Here is a 21,026-nt window from a genome sequence, read left to right as displayed (position 1 = left end):
CAAAACGACTGATTCTCTCACCTTGTCATCCCATTGCCTGGGGCTGCTCTCCCACGCTGCCTGGTTGTAGTGTACAAAGAAATCATCTTACTGCCTGTACCTTTCCGTGACGGAGAAGATGAAATCCATCTCACTCATTGAACGAGCGGAGGAAGCAGATGAAAGGCTGGAAGGTTTGCAGGGATGCTTCATGGGGCTTCCTTAGCAGCACAGAGGATAATTACTGTGATGGATTTGGAGTCTGCTAGAAAGGCGAAAGTGAAGGAAGTAATGGAGTTCAGATGTTGGCTTGATACCCTGGAGCTTAATTATCCCAACTGCTGAAGACTGAAAGGCAGCAGATTCTTGGTGTTTGTGCATACCGCAGCACACTTTGCATTCACTGGCATGGGCAAGCAGCTGCTGCAGAGAAAGACCCTTTGCTTAACAACATCCATGACACCTTATTGGGAGGTTTGTACACAGCTATTGCTTCTGCTTGAAAGAGCCAGATCCTGAGCCTGGCTGGTTTTGTCTGTGTCTTACAGCATGAGCTCTCTGTGCAGGGTTGAGGGACTGGCGAGGTCACTGCTGGGCTCAGTGGCTGTGGGTACAGCGTGTCACTGCAGAGCCGTGCTGTGAATGAAGGGGGAAACAAAATGCATATGGAGGACAGGCAGTGGTGAGCAAGGCCTTGGGTCAAGTCCTGTCTGCCAGGGAACAGTGGCACGTGTGGCCCACCAAAACACGGTGCTTAGCAGTGTAAGGCAAGGGAAAAGGGGAGGTTGGGCCAAGTGTAATGTCAACGTAGCGGAGGAAAGACAGTGGTGTTGTTTGTATTGTTACTGCAACAGACACCTCTGGAATAGACTGAAAGCAAGGGAAATATTCATTGCTGCCTGCTGCAGCCCTGCCTTTCCACTCCAAGCATACAGTCAAGAGCAGTCATGGAAAAACTCCAGCACCAGGCAAACAAAGACTTGAAGAGCTGTGGACAGCAACGTCCTGAGCACTCAAGCTAAAAGCTTAGCTCTGAATCTCAGCTAAGTGTGTTCCTGGTTGCAAGGAAAGCTTCCAAGCTGCATCTAGTTTGCAGACATCATCAGCAGCCAAGGCAACTGCAATGATAAGAGCACCCCAGCCGCCTGCTCTTTGGCACTTTAATGGTCTCCTCAGCAACAAGGTTGTTGACTGCCAAGTGTACGTGGATATGAAGCTTAGGCTGACGCAATGACAGAAAGACAGAACAGAACAGGCTGAACACAAAGTCACCAGCTCCTCACCCAAGGGACCACATTGTAAAGCCCCTGCCCAGATGTCAGGGGGCTGAGGTGCCAGGGAGGAACAGCTCTTCACAGAGCAGCCACTTTTCTGGGCACAGGGCAAGGCACGAGTGCAACCACTTTATCCCCACCAGCTCCACACTTACACAGGAGCACAGACTGGGCAAGGCTGCTTTCCCTCTTCACAAAGCATGCCACCTCTCAGCTAGATGCAGTCCCCCCGAGATTCTCTTTCCCTCTGTTTGTACAGTATCACAGCAACTAACTAGATTTTAAGTTTGAATTTCTTGGCTGTGGGAGCCGAGATCAGAAGGTGAGTCAGCAGCTGTGTACTCTGATCTGCAAACAGGCTGGTGTTTGAATTCAAACAATTTTGTGTTGTCACTTCCAATTTCAGTGCCACAATTGGGAACAGCAGTTACTGAACCCAGTGCTGTGCCCACGGCCTGAAACATCAGTAAAGGGGAATGAGCTGCTCTGAAAAGAGAGAACTGGACAGGGAATTCAAAAAAGGCTGACAGGATTTTATTGAAGTTTGAAATATGAAAAGGTCAGATTGTCTCCCACCCCCTCAGAATCCTTCCCATCCAGCACGTCATAACAAAGTACCAGCACTCACAGTGACAGCCCCAGCCAGCACAGCTTCCAGCACACCTAGAACAATGCGTATTCTGATAGCTCAGCTTTGAACAAGGAGGCCCAGTGAGCCTTCTCCTGGCTAAGCAGCCAGACATTAGAGAACACGTCTCTGAAGAACGTTGCAAACAGTGGCTGTTAATATGGTTTAGCTGAATCCTATAGAGCTGACATGATTCCTAGCTGTGGGGTGCACATCACCACCAGCATGCCATGTCGTTTAGGTGGGCATGCAGGTGGGAACTGCGGTACATTTTCTTGTCATCCTGCTGTCGCTCACGCCCCACCTCCAAGACTTCACATATCCCTGCTTCAAAGCAGAACTACCGTGTCTCTGTTACCAACCAGAGAGCAGCAAGGGAGATTCCCCGCATCCTTCACAGCTGCATTACTCTGGGCTCCCAGCAGAAGTCGTTACTCATTCCTCAAGCTGAACTTCAGACCCTGGAGCTGTGCGTCTCCACAAGCAAGAAACACACGATGGGTGTCAGCCAGTTTTGGGTTTGGTGCTGCTGCCGCAGCCACAAATCCACCTCCACCCCAACCCAACGATGTGGGGCACCTTCTGTTGCTACTGGACCCCTGGCCTGAAACAGCCAGTAGTGGATACAGAAAAGTCACTTAGAATGACTTTGGTGGGTTTTTTTTCTTCAAACAAAATGTAGATGCATGCCTAAAACTGCAGTAGGATTAAGTCATTCCCTAACCCTCATTGTTGCATCAGGGTAGCTCTGACCTGATGCCTCCCTGGATATTCTTCACAAGTGTTTCACTCTGAGATTTAAGCACTGTCTTTCAGCAGTGCTTCAAAAACCAGGCCCAGTGGAACCTGTCAGTCTGATTAAAAGCATTGTATCCCACCCCTAACTGGTCAGATACTCTGCAGGCTCTAGGGAAGTTTAGGATTACGTCTTGGTGCATGCTTCTTAAGGCAGTGTGTTTGCTCAGCTGCTACCACACAGAATTAGGGACGTGTTATTCCTATAGTACAAAGCCTTCTGTTGTCCAAGATGCCCACTTCCCACCCCCCCCATGCAGTTTAATACTGCAGTGGTGGCAAAAGATGCCTGTTGCAAGCAGATAGATCTGTGATGCTGGCAATTTTCCATGGCATTAGCCACCACCTGCACTGAACTGGAGTGCTAAGGAGAAGGCAGAATACCTCTGCTCTGGAAGGGGTACCCTATTCAGTGCCAGCCTATTTTTTTTCCCCAAAAGTCTCAGCTGCAGCACTCTCTTGTCAAATCTTACTGCCTCCTCATGAGGCAACCATGGCAGCACCCTCAGGGCCTGCGATGTTTATTCAGAGACGCAGGCCTTCTTCTCTAAGCCTTCTCCTTCTGGATCACAGAGATGAGAGGACTTGGAAGCCTGTTACCTCTTCTCCATCTGCATCTGCAGGCTGAGCGATGTGAAGCTGGCCAGGAGGTCTGTAACCTCGTCCACCTGTCAGAAGAATACAGTTGGCCATCAGGCACAGGAACACAGCTGCCCACCACCACAGAAGAAACCCCCATGCAGCAAGGACTATTCTTCCACCAGGACTGCCAGTAATGCCCAAACTGAGTGTATGCTACAACTCCTGCTGGCTCCACAACCACGCTCAGAAAAGTCCTAATCTAAGGCAAAAGGAGCTTTTGCCCCTTCCTCAGGAAGCTGATGCTCAAACTCCACCTCAGGCAATACAGCCAGCCCTTAAATAGAAGTGTGCTGACGCATTACCCAGAACTCAACAGTGAGTACTTGTGCTACCTTCTGGCCTTAAAATGATTGTGCCCTCAGTCGATCCGATCTTCAGCTTCTCTGCTGAGCTGCTAGGCACAGTAACACTTTCTGCATTTTGAATTCCAAACAAAGGAGTCATCCATCTATCCTGGCTGCTTCACCCCGCAACAACACATCCGCGAGCATGTCTTCAATGTCACCTTGTTTATGTAGCTGAATTCTCCTGAACACAGAAGTCACAGCAGAAACAGGTGAGTCACAGTAGCTCAGCACTACCTACCTGCTCCTTTGTGCTGGTCATCTGTAGCTTAGAGCAGAGGTCATCCAGCTGTTCCTTTTGCTCATGCCTCCCCAGACGGTCCAGGTATTCCCGCAACATCTGGATAATCTGAAGCCATCAGGAATAAGAGGAAACGTCAGACAGCAGCATCACGCTGGGTTGCTTTTAGGAAGACCAGCTAAACTGCCAAGCACAGACTTGCTGTTGAGTACATGATTCATAGAAGAGAGCACATGCAAAGCGACCGGAGAGCACTAAAGGTTCTACCAGAGGCCGGGGAGTCACCAGAGGTGTCCATCAGCCACAGGCAGACCAGTTATGATCCGTCTGTGTAGTTTTAGAACAGGAAAGAGAGACAAGCTCAGCTGAAGAAGTACAAGGTTTAGGCTTGCCAAGAAAGCACCAAGCTTTTCTTCATGGCCAGCTGTCTTCCCTCACTGTGAGGAGCAGGAACTTCCCACTCCTGCAGGATCTGTTTGCGCACAAAGAATAAAAACCCTTATGGCTATTCTATGGTTCCTGAAGCAATGCCCACACCTCATGTATGTGAGGCAGCATTGTGACTGCTTTCCTTTCCCATGCCCCCACACACAAGAGCAGTGCAGAGTGCACTGAGAATGCCTGACAAAGTAGAGTCCCTGCTGAAATGTGTGTGCCACAGCTATAACCCCATGCTGTGGTCCCTCTCCTGCCACAACGCATCCATCTTACATGGTTGCTGAAGAAAAGAGTGTGTTCCATGCAGTCTGAGAAATAAGACATTCAATGCTTGGCCTACCACAGCCAAATTGCCACACAAAAATCAAGAGAAGTAGTTGGAAAAAAATCAACATATCTGAAAACAGAAGGAAAAAGCCAAACTTTCCTTGGATAAGCTAAAAGCCTAGAGACAGGTAATTAAAACAGCTGCTACATGATCCTTGACCAAAAGAGTACTGAAGACTGATAGAAGCTGTAGAGCCTTACCAGAGCGTGGGATTGTTTCTTTTACCTGTTTCACTTCAAGGCGCACGGCCTCCAGGCTGTGGGAGATTCCTTCCTGTAAGATGTTTAGCTTCGACTTAGCAAGGTGCAGCGGGGTTCTGCCAGCTCGATCCAAGGCATCGACTCTGGCCCCTGCAAACGCATGAGTAAGGGCAGAAAGGGAGGTCCGTCTTAAAAACTTGGTGTTCCTGGGGAATATCGACAGGGGCAGGGCAAGAAAGGGACAGGCAGTAATTGTTATAGAGGAAATGTTACCTCCGCGCAGCAGCGTGGTGATGACGGGAACATGGTTCGTGCAGGCAGCTGGGGAGGGAAAACACAGGACACACAGCTCAGAGGTGCTACAAACAACAAAGGAGTTTCTGCTCAAGTGTGGAACTTGTCACTTCCCAAAAGGTTTTTTTGCCATAGGAAAGAGGAACAGCTCCACCGTTAAGCATGACCTCATGCTCAGGGTACTTTGGCTAGAACACATCTCACACTCCTCAGGACAGGCAGAGGGAAGGAAATGGATTTTCTCTAACTCTGATCCTTAAGTCCTCCTGAGGGGTGAGGCGAAAAAAGTGCTAAGAATCATAAGTCTTTAAAGCTGGGGACGTATAGTGTGATGCACAGGAAAAAGGAAGATGCAGAGGAAAAATAGAATGCAGTGGTCACCTCATTTCTCTGCATGCAAAGGTCATCTGACTGGCACTTACCCAAGTGTAAGGGAGTGTTTCCCAGCCCATCTCTCTGATTTGGGTCAGCCCCGTGATCCAGAAGTAGTTGCACTGGAAGCAATAACACAGAGCCATGTTAGCCCCTTCCCTCTGCCCCACTGACAGCACCTTACTGGGGTGAGAAGCTTCATTTGGCAGAGCATTGCTGACTCACATGTCCATATGGCAGCCAGCAGGCTGCAGAAGGGATGCTTCTGTTCAGCTTACACAGACAGCAAATGGAAAATAAAGAAAACCCTCTGAAATGGACAAGTTGGATGATCGAAGATCCCTTTCCCACTCACCAATGTGATCGTTGCCATTGCAGGAGGCAAAGTGCAGGGCTGTCCGGCCTTTGTCATCTGCAGCACAGGGGTCAGTTCCATCCTCCAGGAGTTGCTGCACTGACAGTGCCAAGGAAGTAAAGGACACAGGTAAGTTGAAGGGACACCTGATCAGAAAGGGGTGATGCTACCAGCTCTTCTGCAGGTAAATATGGACTCTGTCTATGGTCAGAGCTCATAAATGAATGCTTCCATCAGTTCATGAAGCAAGGTATACTGTGAGCTGGAAGGTACAAAATGACAGACAGCCCCCCATGCACCCCATCCTGAAATGTCAGGGGTTTCTACAAGTCAGATCTGTTTCCAGTTGTTCACAACATGGTCTGATGACAGGCAAAAGAGGAACAATGACAGGGGGCAAACGACATATGGCAGTATTGCTGATGAATACTTAGTATCAAAACCGAACTGATCTTACAGTACAGAGAAGTAAAGAGAGTCCCAGAGAGGCTGGCCGGGGCTCTGATCTGTGTCACACTATGTCATTTATCACACGGCGTATGGCTTAGAATCATAGAAGTGCAGAGTATCCTAAGTTGGAAGGGATCCAGAAGGATCATCGAGTCCAACTCCTGGTTCCACACTAAAGACCACCCAAAAAATCAGACCATATGTCTGAGATCAGACAGGCTTGGATCATCACTTTTCCATTTCTGCCACAAGACTACTTTCCTACTGCTGACAAGTGGGCAAAAGTTACTTACCAAAAAGCTGGAGTAATAGCAGGCTGTTAATTTAGCCTAAGGCAGCTGGACAATCAGCACTATGAACCCAATACAGTGAAAAAAATCAGTATTACTATCAGCCTTGCTCTGTTCAGAGAATGGAACAAAAGGCACAAGAAAAGCAGCTTCTAGATCTGCAGCATCTAAAGCACGATTTCTGCAGACTATCTGCACCTTCCTCCTCCCTGTGCTCTGCTGAAACAAAGGGCTTTGACAAACTGCCCTTCCAGGAAGTGGCCCCCTGTCAGGTTGGCAGAATTCTCACCTGTATCCAGATCATTGCCGTTGGCAGCCTCACGCAGCCTCTTCAGAGCTGTGGAGGAAAGAAAGCCATTACTGGGAAGCATGGAGGAGGAAGGGGAAAGGGAAGGGGACAGGGGATAGGGAAGGAAAGAGGGAAGGAAAGAGGGATGGGAAGAGGAAGGGCACAGGGAAGGGAGGGGACAGGGAAGGGAGGGGAAAACCGCTCCCGCTCACCGTGGCTCTCCTTGCCCGTAGGCCCCAGGCGGCGGTGGAGGCGGGCGGCCCTGCGCAGGCGGCGGGCCGGGATCTTGCCGGCTGGCTCCTCTCGCTGCCACAGGACGTGCAGGTAGCCGAGGGGGGCTCCCGCCGCACCTCCGAGCGCCGTCCCGGCTCCCAGAGCCGGTTCCGACTCCGTCCCTGCCGCGGACTCGGCCGCGGCCCCGCCACCGCCCTCCATTCCTTCACGGGCCGGGCCGGGCCAGGGCGCGCGGGGTGCGAGGAGAGGGGCGGGAAGGGTCGTCGCTATAGCAACGGTTCTCTCGACCAATCAGAGTCGCCTCAACTCAGCGGATGCAGCCAATGGGATGGAAAGGAGACGAGAAAAAAGGCGGTGTCTAGGGTGCGTTGACGGGCAGGCAGACTCTCCAATCAGAGAGAAAAACCTCTGAAGACGGGCAGTTATTTCAACCAATAGACAGACTGAACAGCTTCCCCCCTCCGCCGTAGCCTTTTCCGGCCGGCCGCCCCGAGCGTGCCGCTTGGTCCCGCCCCCTCTTCCTGGCCGCCCAGGGACCGCGCCGCGCCATGGCCTACCCGGGGGAGGATTACGACAACGATGTGCGGGCGGGCCGGGGCCGGGTCGGGGGTGGGGGTCTGCGGCTCGGGCTCGTCTCGGTAACCTCGCCGTTTCGTCTTTCCACAGGCCGCCTACGACCCGTACGCCTACTCCAACGACTATGACATGCACACGGGTGAGTGCGCTCCCGGGCCGCCCCGCGGGGATTGGGCTGTAGGACTCGCTCCTACGCTGCGCCTCTCTCCCCTCAGGAGACCCGAAGCAGGACCTGGCCTACGAGCGGCAGTACGAGCAGCAGACCTACCAGGTGATCCCCGAGGTGATCAAGAACTTCATCCAGTATTTCCACAAGACCGTGTCCGACCTCATCGACCAGAAGGTGTACGAGCTGCAGGCTAGCCGCGTCTCCAGCGACGTCATTGACCAGAAGGTGTATGAGATCCAGGACATCTATGAGAACAGGTGGGGCCGTTCCTGCGTTCTTGTTTCTGGACCATAAAAAGAAACGCTGGCATTGTTGTTTCACTTCTTTGAAATAGTCTGAAACTTCAATTGATCACCGAGGAGAAAAGAGGAAAAAAAAAAAAACCAACAAAAAATACCTATATTTCTGGGCTATTAGTGTAACATAAATCTATGTGGGTTGTGACCTGTCTCAAAGAAAGTACTGGTTTTGTATGTTGGCAGTAAAAAGTGACCTCTACAGTGGCTCTTTGCAGACTGAGGGACGTGCTTTAGTAGGAAATATTGGTGATAGTTGGACAGTTGGACTGCGTGATCTTAGAGGTCTTTTCCAACCGTAGTGATTCTATGATCTGTGAAGATATTCCCGCTCTTGCTTGTAGCTGTGTTTCTTTACCATAAAGAGAATGCAAGTAGAACACACACAGCCATTCCATACTTAAAGGCCTAGGGCCCCCGGTATAGGAACGATGTGGAGCTGTTGGAATGGAGAGGAAAGCCACAAGATGATCAGAGGGCTGGAGCACCTCTTCTGTGAAGAAAGGATGGGAGCTGGGCTTGTTCAGCCTGGAGAAGGCTGTGAGGAGACCACATTGTGACCTTCCAGTACTTGAAGGGAGCTTACCCACAGGAGGGAAATCAGCTTTTTACATGGGTAGATATTTATAGGGCAAGGGGGAACAGCTTTAAACTAAAATTAGATGTTAAGGGGAATTTTTCACTGAGAGGTTAGTGAGGCACTGGAACAGGCAGTTGCCCTGGAACTGGCAGTCCAGAGAGGTTCTGGATGCCCAGTCCCTAGAAGTGTTCGAAGCCAGGTTGGATAGGGCCCAAGGCAACTTGGTCTAGTAACTGATTTAATGGTTGGCAATCCTGATGCTAACTAGGTGATCTTTGAGGTTCTTTCCAACCCAAGCCATTCTATGATCAGTTTTTTAACTCCTTTGTCGTTCTCATTCTTTGCTTCAACACTGGAGTTAGTAAAGGGTGGTAGTGTTCTACTTCTATCAAGTCTGAGCCCTCTGTGTTATGGTGTCTAACTTCTGCTCTTTGATACTAAGAAACATTTTCTTATACCACATGACTTATCTTTCAGCTGGACAAAGCTGACGGAAAGGTTTTTCAAGAACACCCCATGGCCAGAGGCAGAGGCCATTGCCCCACAGGTTGGAAATGGTAGGCATTTCTTTTCTGCTCTGTTTCCTTATCAGAGAATGAAGGAACTAAACCACTTTTGATATATTAGTGAGCTGGTGCATGGTTTTTATGATTTGTTGGTCACTCATCTTTGTTCACTGTGGCAGCTCCTTCTGTAGATGCCTGTCAGAAAGTCAAGTGAATGAAGCATCCTCTTGTACTTGTCTTTGTTAACTGTGGCAGTTGGAGCACCACCGGTGCCTCAGAGATCCAGTTGCCTAAGCCTTGTGGTTTGCTGATGTCCAATTCTCTCATCTTTTTCCAGATGCAGTTTTCCTCATCCTATACAAGGAGCTGTATTATAGGCATATCTACGCCAAAGTCAGTGTGAGTATTTGCCCTGTGTCTTTTGGTTATGCTTGGCTTTTCTGCCATAAAAGTTAACAAGTTGCACTGCTACTACAGCATCACTGGTTCCATAACTTTTGCAAAACAATATTGAATAGACTTATGAGGTATGGAGCAAGTGACAATTAGGGAAGTTTAAAAATCTTGCCTTTTGTCAGTTTAGTAAGGATTTGCTGATTTATGAAAAGCAAGACTTGTCAGTCTTCCTGAGTTGTCCCCCCAGTCTTGGAGGAAGAAGAAACTGCAACAAAGACTGTCTTAGTAAATAGTTTTTCTCCTCACAAGTTCTGTTTTGTTTCCAATTCTCTCCCTTGTCCTATAGGGGGAGAGAGTGAGCAGGCAGTTGTGTGGTGCTGAGCTGCTGCTGGGTTATATGACAACAGTGAGGTGGGGAAGAAGGAGATGTTGGGAAGTAGCTGAATTTTCTTTCTGTTAGAGCTGTATAACTGCATGACTTGTAGGTCAGTTTGTTTTGTGTGTTTTTTCTTGGCTCTTTATTTGTTCTTCAGATTAGCAGGTGTGTGAGGGAGTGTCACGAGGAGTTTGAGTTGAGTTGGAAGACCAGATGGGGTCAGAGTGCGTTGTGGATAGGAAAAAATGGGCATCACAAAGGATATAGGAGAAGAAAACAGAAGGAATAATGGTCTGAAACAAAACAAAACAAAAACCCTTCTTTTCCTTAAAAAGGCTAATTTGAAGTCAGTAGGAAAATCAGAGTAGTTCTTGTCTGTAAGAAAGAAGCAGAACTGGTGTGTGACTTACATGGTGAATGAGTAATAATTGCAGTTTTGGTTTGGACCAGAGGGTGGAGAAATGGGTTAATGCAGGAGTCTTTTTGAAGTTCCCAGATCAAAGACTTGCCTTAACAGGTGAAACTGGTTGCTTGAATTGTTTTGTAGGAGGTTCCCAAGCTGCCCATGGGGTGTCTAGAGGTGACACGAGATAATTCTAGGAATATGATTCCCTCCTGTGTTTATTGATCTTACAAAGCATTTAAAATTAATTCTTTATGCAGAGGGTGGTGAGGCAGTGGCACAGCTGACCAGAGAACTGTGGGTGCCCCATCCCTGGAGGTTCAAGGCCAGGGATGGGGCCCTGGGCAGCCTGAGCTGGTGGGTAGCAGCCCTGCCTACAGCAGGGTTCTTTAAGGCCCCTTCCAAGCTATTCTATGATTCTATGATATGATTGTCTAGAAGCAGCTGAGTGTCAGGATTTACAAAGGCTCCTCTTGAGGGGGAGGAGGACAAGAAGCTGTGGAAGTTAATAGGCAGCTCCTATGTCTGGACAGCAGAAGGAGGAGAAGGAGACTTAAAGTGTTGTATTCACTTCATTGCTCAGTTGTACTAGAAGCTACCTGGACTTGAAAAGGCAGCCTTCTTCTACTAGACAATAGTGAGACAATGTCATGCTTTCTGGATGGTGTTAGTGGTTAGTGACTGGTTGAATGTCAGCTCTTATGTCACCAAAACAGACCTATTACTATGGCTGTCCTTTATAGGATATTGCCCATAAGCTTAGTCTTGCTGTACTTCAGACTAAATGCACTGTACTTTTTTCTCATTGCAGGGGGGGCCCACTCTGGAGCAGAGATTTGAATCTTACTACAACTACTGCAATCTTTTCAACTACATCCTCAGTGAGTTGCTGCAATTAATCTTTGGTTTGTGAATTTTGGAGAAGACTGAATGCAGAGGATTAAGACGGAGAAAGGGAGAGAAACCAAAACGTGTTTGTTTATAGCTCACAAGCAGATAAGTGGTCTATAAGCTTTCCATATGTTTAAATTTGCAACAAAGAGCACTTTACACCCATGCATTTAAAACCATAAAAAGCCCAAATAGTTGACAGTGCTTTCTGAGAAGCCTAAAGAAAAAAAAAATCACCTTCTATCTTGCTGGCAACTTACAGCTTCATTTTGGTTTTTGATCAAAGTTAGGAACTTGCAGTGGTATTTCACAGCTGCTTACCCTTCTTGAGTCCACTTGGGACAAATTAAAATGTTTGTGACTCCCTGCCAGTCTTGCAGAGAAGAGTGGCTGGGATAGACCCCTAAAGTTTTTGTGCAGCTTCCAAGAATCATTGCTGTTGAGCATTCACGCTTTAGAGATTAACTCAATGCACACTTGTATTCCTTAAAAATAAAAGTACCTCAGATAGGCAGAGCTACATATTTACTTCTTGCTGGAAGCTTCACTCATCTTCTGTGTTTTTCAACTTGCAAAGATTCTGTTTTCTTGATTTATTTTATTTTATTTTGTTCCTTCAATTCTGCCACTGTCCTTGCTCAAGGCATTAAGCCTCTCATCTGCTACTGATGTTCTTCTGCAGATGCTGATGGTCCTGCTCCTTTGGAACTGCCCAACCAGTGGCTCTGGGATATCATTGATGAATTCATATACCAGGTGTGTGACCCTTAAGACTGGGGTATTTTTGGTAGCCTTGTGTTAATGCTATTAAATTTTCAATCATCTTTGTGGGGCTCATATCTAGGGTTTAAGTGCAGATCAAAAAGCTTAGGTGAGTGCTGTTATTTGTGGGTCACAGAATAGGTGTCGTTGTAAATGTACAGGTTTTTTAAGTTACTGAGAATTGTCTGGGGAGTCTTGAACTGATACTGATATTTGCATTTCAGTTGCTACTTAGCTTTGGTTTGGTTTGTTATTGAAGCTCGGCTGCATTTCTACCTGATTTGTATAAGGCAGCTGACTGAAATCTGTTATAATCCCAAATACAAGATCATACTAGTTTTCTTGTGTTCTGTGGTTTGACTATAGTTTTGAATTTCTTAAAATGACTTGGTTGCTCTCCTCTTTAGACATCAGATATGTATTTCGTTGCCTGTCCTAATTGTCAGAGATCTTTCACTTTGTTCTGTTTTCTGGCCTTTTCTCTCAGATTGCCTCTGTACAGTATCAGATATTCTCTAGGTGCTTTAATAGTGGAATAATTTACCATATTAATTGCCAGCTGATCTCAAATTAGCCTCTTTTTCCATGTCACTTGTAGCTTGTACTGCATTGTGTGATCAACACATGAGCTTAGTGCACTTAGATGTAGCACATCCAGACCATCCCCTCACCATCAAGTCTGCTCTTTCCCCACAGTTCCAGTCCTTCAGCCAGTACCGCTGCAAGACAGCCAAGAAATCTGAAGAAGAAATTGATTTCCTTCGTTCCAACCCCAAGATCTGGAACGTGCACAGTGTTCTTAATGTGTTGCATTCTCTGGTGGACAAATCCAACATCAACCGGCAGCTAGAGGTCTATACAAGTGGAGGTGAGATGGCTGGGTGAGGTTGGTGTCTGTGCTGCCTTGCTTTGATTTGACCAAGCTCTGTTACTTTTGTTTGGGAGCCCAATCAAACCCTTAGTTGGGTGAGGGAAGGGAACCTGGTGTAGGGAACCTGCTTTGGCAGGGGGTTGGTCTCAATGATCTCTAGAGGTCCCTTCCAACCCCTACAATTCTGTGATTCTGTGAAGAGGTTCTCTAAACCTTACATGAAAAAATGGGAAATGGAAAAATCTCTTGCTTCTTTTGCTTATAAGCAAGAGACGTTGAAAGAAGGGCTTGCTCCTTTAGAGGGCAACATCATGGTTTGTGAGTTTTTTTTCTCTAGGTGATCCCGAAAGCGTGGCTGGTGAGTATGGTCGTCACTCCCTCTACAAGATGCTGGGCTATTTCAGTCTGGTTGGGCTGCTGCGTCTGCACTCTCTGCTGGGGGATTACTACCAAGCCATCAAGGTTCTGGAGAACATTGAGCTCAACAAGAAGGTAAGAAGATACGTTGTAAACATCCCACTGTAGTTTTCCAAATGCTTTTGTTTAGTTAGGCTCCTGAAAGGTTGTCCTAATGAATCGTACAGCTGAGGAGCTGTTTGTAGCTGCTGCAGTTGTCAGGAGTTTGTTTATAGGATTAGCTGGAAGAAGCCTCTGGTTCCACAGTTGTGTATGCTGAACACAGCTGGAGCTTTGGCAGTAAGTCAAGCCATATGATAATGACTGTTGCTGTTGTAACACATATGCTTAGGTCTTTAGGTTTGTTTGCTGTGTTGTGCAAGGCAGTGTAATGTGGAATATTATTTGAACTGTAAGTGAAAGCACAATACTAGCAGGATACATCAGTTCCACCTTGGTCTGTGCCTCATGCTGTTTTTTGTGACTGTTCTCACTGTGCACACTCCTACCTTGCACGTGTTTGCCCTAGATACAGATGTCACTTGTGACAAGTGGTATTAAAAAAGAAAAAAAGTCCAGCTGCAACACAGTCTTGGCCCAAAGCTTGGAGTGTACTGGCAAGAATGGGAGTTGAGCAAAGCAATGTTATGCACAGCGTAAGAGTCCTCTGCTTGCAGAAAGCTGGAACTGGGAAACATGGGAGGCAAAACGATCTGCTTATTGAGGCAGCAAGGAAGCTACTGCAGGGATGGGTGTGAGGGGAAGGTATCCTGAAATGTGTGACAGTGGATTGAAGGCCAAGCTGTTCAGGCTGAAGGTGATTGTCTCCTCTCTAAGACTGTCTGTTGCTCCATCCTTGTCAGAGCATGTACTCTCGGGTGCCTGAGTGCCAAGTGACCACTTACTACTACGTGGGCTTCGCATACCTCATGATGCGGCGTTACCAGGATGCCATCCGAGTCTTTGCCAACATCCTCCTCTACATCCAGAGGACTAAGAGCATGTTTCAGAGGACAACCTACAAGTATGAGATGGTAAGAAATAAAATAGGTATAGGCTTCCCAAAACAAAAGGCTGCTGTCCCATTTCCTGTCCCTTCTTTGGCACCTGATAAGCTCTGTCCAATAGATCTGTCTGACCTTATATTCCTGGACTCATGGTAATTAAGGGATCATTTCACCTTTAATATTTTCTGTTGGCTGTTTTGCTGATTTCTTTAGTTGCTCACGATTGCTCCTGCTCTGCTTGCATGTTCCCCTTGGGCATTGTTGCTAATGGGTGTCAGCTGGAAATGATACTCCTGCCAAAGATTCTTACATCTCAGTCCCACTCCTATCTCCTATCTCAGTGTACTTCCATTATCAGATATATTTCCATTATCATGCAGTCATTCACAGATTATTTAAACTTATTGTGGGTAAAACAAAACTCATGTCTCTTTTCAGCTAAGCTGCCTCTGATGTTTATTTTGCTGTGTTTTTTTACTCTCTGTTGCTGCTTGTCATCCTTGTGAATCATTACTAATTCACTTGCATAACCAAATCATGCAGTTCTTAATTCCCTGACACTTCAAACATTTAGTGTTTAAGTTTTAGCTACACAGCTGTTTAAGACTGAGCTCATATGAATCTTCCTTCTCAGTTTTTTCTGCACTGGCCTCCCTAATAAGTCTCTTGCTGGTCTGTGTCAACAGTGTCTCTTAAACTCTCTTCCTTCCCTATGCCTGCTCCTCTGCACTTTCTCGCACCAAAGCAATCAAACCTGTTTCTGGCTATCCAGATTCTGTCTGGCTCTGGATAGATTCACTCCTTTGTACTTTGTCCTTATTGTTTCCTCTTTATCACTGATGATAGCCATGATACAGCATGCATCTACTTTGCTCAAAGTGCTGTTTCTTTGCATTGTCCCCCTTGAGCATTAGGACCTTCAGTTCTCAGGGTGAAGGGCCCATCTGTGAAAAACGCAGCCCAGCTCTCTCTCACACCGTAAGTCCTGAGCACATTGTCAAGCTAACAGGCTGTCCTCTCTGTCCCAGATCAACAAGCAGAACGAGCAGATGCACGCACTCCTTGCCATCGCCCTCACCATGTACCCCATGCGTATCGATGAGAGCATCCACCTGCAGCTGCGTGAGAAATACGGGGATAAGATGCTGCGCATGCAGAAGGGTGATGCTCAGGTCTATGAGGAGCTCTTCAGTTACGCTTGCCCCAAGTTCCTCTCCCCTGTGGTGCCCAACTATGACAACGTGCACCCCAACTATCACAAGGAGCCTTTCCTGCAACAGCTCAAAGTCTTTGCTGATGAGGTTCAGCAGCAAGCTCAGCTCTCCACAATCCGTAGCTTTCTGAAGCTCTATACCACCATGCCTGTGGCCAAGCTTGCTGGCTTCTTGGACCTCACGGAGCAGGAGTTTCGCATCCAGCTGCTTGTCTTCAAGCACAAGATGAAGAACCTGGTATGGACCAGTGGCATATCTGCCCTGGATGGGGAGTTTCAGTCTGCCTCTGAAGTTGACTTCTATATTGACAAGGTTGGTATCTGTTTCTTGCTAACTAGGAAATTCCTTTACCCCAGAAATTCTGGAAGAGGCAGCACCAGCTTATAATCCAGTCTGTGGGAAATATTCCTGTGCTGTGTGAAGGACTTCTCTGCCTACGATGAAGCTGTAGCCCTGCTTAATAGAAGTGCCAGTAGATGAACAGTGATGGGATACTTTTTGTCAACCAAGACAAAAAGTCCCTAAATGTCATCCCCCAGACAAAGGGTATAGTTTGTCAGTGACCTTGGGAGGCGGCAGCTGAGTGACACAGAGTGCTGTCACTGTTAGGTGGGATTGTCAGTTTTGTAGGTATCCCCTACATTTCTCCTTTGCTTGATAAAGGAGGAATCTTGATCTGTCATATTACAGCTGTGGTTTTCACAGAAGCAGCATTTAGCCCTGTCTGCTCAAGATGATATGTAAATGCAAGGTGTGGTCCTGTCACCAACCTGCTTGTGGAACTTAACACAGTGGGAAGTCTCTTAGAAGAGTTCATTTGTCAAAGGAGACAGCAGTAGCTATTAGGTTTTTGCTGCCACCAAACAAGGGGAACAGATTGCTGCTTGTTCCTTGGTGTGGAGCTGTACCCACAAGATCTCACTTGTGCTTTGTCTTCCTTGTGTACCTGAACCAAACTGACTTGCACTGTGGCCTAGCTCTCCTACTAGATTGCACCACTCTTAGCTGCTGGTAGAGGGAAGCAGAGCATGAGTCAGGGTTGGGACTGTCAAACTGCTCCACAGAGAGCTGAAAATAGGCAGAGTGCAAGAATGTGGGAAATAAATACGATGTGAGTTTAGGATCTGTCTCAGGTAAGCAGAAGGCGTTCCACAAAACCGAATACTTGCTGTGGATCTAGTACATGTCAGGTATGGGTGCAGTGCTGGACTAGGGCTGGAGTGAAGCCCCTTTCATTGCACCTCCTGTTTGGCAGTGCTTGCTGTCTCCTGGTAGCACAATCCTTTTCCTGACCTCGTGCTCTTCCTTCCCCAGGACATGATCCACATCGCAGACACAAAGGTTGCTCGGCGCTACGGGGACTTCTTCATCCGCCAGATCCACAAGTTTGAAGAGGTGAGGCCTGGGCAGGATAACTGCATGGTTCTGTAGGAAAAGTGGGGAAGACTTTGGGCTGTGCATGGCTGGGAGAAAGCATGTTTGTGCGTGACAGCTGAACTATGCCTCGCTGGGGCAGTCCTCAGCTTTGCACGGCGCTGGGCAAGGGCAGGTGGTCTGAGCAGCAGCTGCTCACTTATGAGGAATGTTGGGTTTGTTTGTGTGAGAAGTGCTCGTCCAATTGAAACTCATTGTATAGGAGGACGGTTTTACTTTCTAGAGTTGCTGATTCCCTTGTCCCTAGATAATTGTGGCAGTTCTCAGTAATGCAGCAAAATCACATCTACATCCCCATAACCAAAGGTCTAGAAAGCAGCCTCAAATTTCTGGAGAATGGATGACTTCAGTGTTGCACTCAGCAAGGAGGTGACATGCTGCCACTGCTCTGTTCTCTCAGCAGATGCTGCTGTGGGTTGGAAACTTTGGCAGCAAATTCTGAAACAAGGGGATGGCTGAAGGTTTCTCTGTTAGTATACTGTTGCTAGAACATCACAACTTCTCCCTAAATCTTCCACTGTCCTTCTGGAGAGGAGGAGGAAGTTTGACTAATTCCCCTTCTATTTCACACACTGCCTGCACCTGCATGAGAGCATTTTTGTCGGTGGGTTGCAGAGAAGGGAGTTAGAGATGCTGGATTTGGGCTGCTGAAGGGATCAGCTGTGTATGCCAATCAGTGTGTTTTCTGACTTCTTTGCTTTCTTCTAATTGCAGCTGAATCGAACCTTGAAGAAGATGGGCCAGAGACCATAAAAATTCTGTGGATGCAGCAATCAGCCTGAACGGAGGAGTGGGTGGGGGAGATTATTCTCCTTACTGTGAGGGAGGGAAGCTCAGGATTCTGGCATTTCTGGAATCTCCTGTGGCTCAAAAGGTTTTTGTACTTTAAATAAGCAGACTCATTTGGCTCAAACGATTCTGCAAAGGACAAGACATCTAATAAAGGAGTGGAATTTTCCTGGTGAGCATTCAGATACTGATATGCTTTTTTTAATTTTTCCCCTTCTTTGTATAAGAACATAATTGCATCACAGGATACAGGCAGCTGCTGTTGGTTTGTGCTGTCTTTAGCTAAAGCTGTTGCAGCTGGGGAGTAATCCTACATACTGTGTAAGGCACAGGGTGCAGCAAACAAGGGAAGGCTGTGGGACTGGTTAACAGAGAAAATGAGCTGTTCCACAGCATTTCCATAGGATATGGAAAGAGTTGCAAGTTAATATCACTCCTTTTAGCTGTTGCTTAACACTAAGTAAACCCAAATGATAGTTGCTTTTCTAGAAGGTTGCATCCTTGCCTTTTCACTCTTCTTTTTTCTTTAGCTGTTAAGAAATACAAATGATTCCAAATGAATCAAGATGTTTTTAAAGGAAGGGGGAGGTTATCTTTTAAGCATTCAACTAACATTAACTTAGGACATCCAACAAGATGCCCTTGCTGGGGGCTGCTTTATTTCAGCAAAAGTTATGCCCAAGTCCTGGCCCACAATGTAATGAACTTTGTTTCTCTGGAAAATCCCTAAGGGCATTTGATTTGTTAATAGCTTTTAAATACTTTGAACCTCAGTGCTAGTTTTTAACAGCTTTCCAGCCATCTTGGATTCTTCCAGGCAAAGCTGCATGGCCTTGGAAGAGGAAAAAGTAGTTGAAAACATGTTCTGTAAATGGGAATCAAGGACCTATACATTTTGAGGAAGACAGAAGGATGCAAAGAATGAATTGCACCTCCTTAGCCCTCCATACCATCTCCCCTCTCCTTTTGCAAACTGTCTTTAAATAGTTTTGTATTTGAGTGGAAGGAACAGGTGCAAGAGAAAATAACTGTGTGTAACAGCAAAGCTACACACTGCCTGCTTCATCTGCTTTTTTTGTACCCCTCCTTTTCATTCATTTCCACTGGTCTTGGCAGTTCAGTTTGGCTTCGTTTGTGATTCTGTTTAGAAGTCAGGAGTAATTACCCTTTGTTGGATTATATGCTGTGTTTGAATGAGGGTCAAGTTTCTACTGTCTTTTATATTGTTCAAAAGTAAGTTGCATTTCACATCAAAAAAATCCTGTAACTCAAGTAGCATCACAGCAGGCAACACAGAGTTTAAGTAAGTAACTCCTGTTGGTCTCTATAGTATTTGCAGAACCTAATGCCCTCAGTTTTGAAGGGTTTGAGGCAACAAAGTCCATAAAGAAATGGAAGAACTGAGAGGCTGCTGCATTGCAGCAAACCACAGAGCTGCGTGTTATTCAGGAGAATCTGGTCCCTTTTATTTTTAGAGCTGGCACTTCTCTCTGGGTATATTTACCAACAGCAGCACAGTGACTAAAGCTGTCAAACAGCAACTCCTCCTTTGCTTTCATATTACCCAAAGCTTCAGTCTTTGTACGTGCACTAAGATAGATGTGATGTGCAACAGGGGAACCTCTGGCAAGGCAGTGTCTCTGTGATCAAAGTCTTGTTCATAGCATTGCAAATGAATCCAAGGTATTCCTGGGATTTAGTCCATTTTTAACTTGTGATTGATGTTTTTGGATGACAGACATTCACCACTGTACATACCAACTTACCCTTTCCAGCGGTTACAAGCTGCTTTCAGATACATGAATATGCTGCTGCTTTTGTTTGTGTCTGCCAGAGTGGCTTCCTGAGGATGTACAGAGACCATCCGCTGCCTGGTGCAGCTGGGCTGACTGGCTCCACGCCTTGCAAGGGACTGCTGAAACTTAACTGACCGGGACTGGCACTTGTGGAACGAAGCCAGGAAGAGCTGCAGCTCTCACAGAGCAGAAAGATGGGCTCAGTGAGATGCTGTGCCTGGCACCACTTGAGACTAGAGGAACGCAGGGCATTCAGCAGCATCCACTGAGCCTTGCTGCTGGAAATGCACTCTGCTCAGTGGGTTTGTGACACCTCAAGCTTGGCCTGCTGCAGCGAGATGCTGATAACGTATGTGCTCTGAGGTAGTTTGGGTCTAAATGGTTTTAAGAGGAGGAAAAAACACAGGGCTATCAACCTCAGAGGAGGTTCAGGATATTGGATATTAGGAATAATTTCTTCTCAGCCGTGCTGCAGTGGCACAGGCTGCCCGGGGAGGTAGTGCAGTCACCATCCCTGGAGGTGATCACCATCACCTTGTGGATGTGGCACTGAGGAATGTGGTTAGTGGGCAGTATCAGTGGTTGGATGGTTGGACTAGATTATTTTAGAGGTCTTTTCTGACCTTAATGATTTTGTGATTCTGCTTTGTGTCTCTGACCTGCAGTTGTGAAGGGAGTGAGCATGGTTCTATAATTAAGTAAACATCTCTGAGTCTGTGCTCCCTTAGGATACGGCAGGAAGACGCTGTCAGGCAGGGCTGGGGAAGGCTGAGCAGACAGCTCTGTTGTTACAATACCATGGCAATACTTCCTTTTTTCTCTACAAGGTATCTTTGGTAGTTATTCATGCTGCAGCTATTCTCAGACACTTAAGCTGTACCCTAGAAAATGTATTTTTTTGCCTTTTACAGCTCTGAGGCCATGGGCTGACAGAAAGAAATGGAGCAAGGAAGGAAGATATTATGGTGGATGCCAAGCCTGGGAGCTGACAGGAGAATGGGGTTGCAGAATCATAGAATGGCTGAGTTTGGAGGGACCTTAAAGATGATCTAGATCTAGCCCTCTGCTGTGGGCAGGGCTGCCACCTAGCAGGTCAGGCTGCCCAGGATCCCATCCAACCTGGTCTTGAATGTTTCCAGGGATGGGGCATCCACAGCTGCTCTGGGCAACTTAGCCCAGTGCCTCACTGTCCCCTGAGTAAAAAATTTCTTCCTAATGTTTAACCTAGATCTCTCCTCTTTCAGTTTTAAAGCCATTCCCCTTTGTCCTATAACTATCAGACCACATACAAGCAGGAGGGGGACCAACTTTTAAATCTCCCTTTCACGTACTGGAATGCAATATTGAGATCTCCAAGCTGCACAAGCCCAGCTCCCTCTGCCTGTCTTCATAGGAGAGGTGCTCCAGTCCT

At 47.1% G+C, this 21,026-nt stretch overlaps 2 protein-coding genes across 3 annotated transcripts; one reads left to right on the top strand and one right to left on the bottom strand.

Moving 5' to 3' along the window:
* Positions 1 to 1,765: 1,765 nt before the first annotated feature.
* Positions 1,766 to 7,354, bottom strand: ANKRD54 (ankyrin repeat domain 54). 2 transcript variants are annotated; one of them, XM_042890415.1, is made up of 8 exons: positions 7,132 to 7,354; positions 6,920 to 6,967; positions 5,891 to 5,989; positions 5,586 to 5,657; positions 5,143 to 5,190; positions 4,895 to 5,019; positions 3,904 to 4,011; positions 1,766 to 3,344 (listed from the first exon to the last, which is right to left on the bottom strand). In XM_042890415.1, the coding sequence occupies exons 1-8, from the start codon at positions 7,352 to 7,354 to the stop codon at positions 3,273 to 3,275; spliced, it is 795 nt and encodes a 264-aa protein (XP_042746349.1). In that variant the 3' UTR covers positions 1,766 to 3,272. The 2 variants fall into 2 exon arrangements, with proteins under 2 accessions (XP_042746349.1, XP_042746350.1); XM_042890416.1 differs by having other exon boundaries at positions 5,891 to 5,984; positions 7,132 to 7,210.
* A 296-nt stretch (positions 7,355 to 7,650) lies between these two features.
* On the top strand, positions 7,651 to 18,002 carry EIF3L (eukaryotic translation initiation factor 3 subunit L). The gene is made up of 13 exons (XM_042890362.1): positions 7,651 to 7,734; positions 7,820 to 7,868; positions 7,945 to 8,155; positions 9,252 to 9,331; positions 9,618 to 9,679; positions 11,267 to 11,336; positions 12,029 to 12,102; positions 12,805 to 12,976; positions 13,317 to 13,471; positions 14,239 to 14,409; positions 15,411 to 15,908; positions 16,911 to 16,991; positions 17,745 to 18,002. The coding sequence occupies exons 1-13, from the start codon at positions 7,702 to 7,704 to the stop codon at positions 17,781 to 17,783; spliced, it is 1,695 nt and encodes a 564-aa protein (XP_042746296.1). The 5' UTR covers positions 7,651 to 7,701; the 3' UTR covers positions 17,784 to 18,002.
* The last annotated feature ends 3,024 nt before the right edge of the window (positions 18,003 to 21,026 follow it).

Source organism: Lagopus leucura, unplaced genomic scaffold (assembly GCF_019238085.1).
Source record: "Lagopus leucura isolate 7727_CA_CO unplaced genomic scaffold, USGS_WTPT01 Super-Scaffold_100159, whole genome shotgun sequence".
Lineage (NCBI taxonomy): Eukaryota > Metazoa > Chordata > Aves > Galliformes > Phasianidae > Lagopus > Lagopus leucura.
The sequence above is the reverse complement of the archived record's forward strand: the minus strand, read 5'-3'. Positions and strand labels throughout refer to the sequence as shown.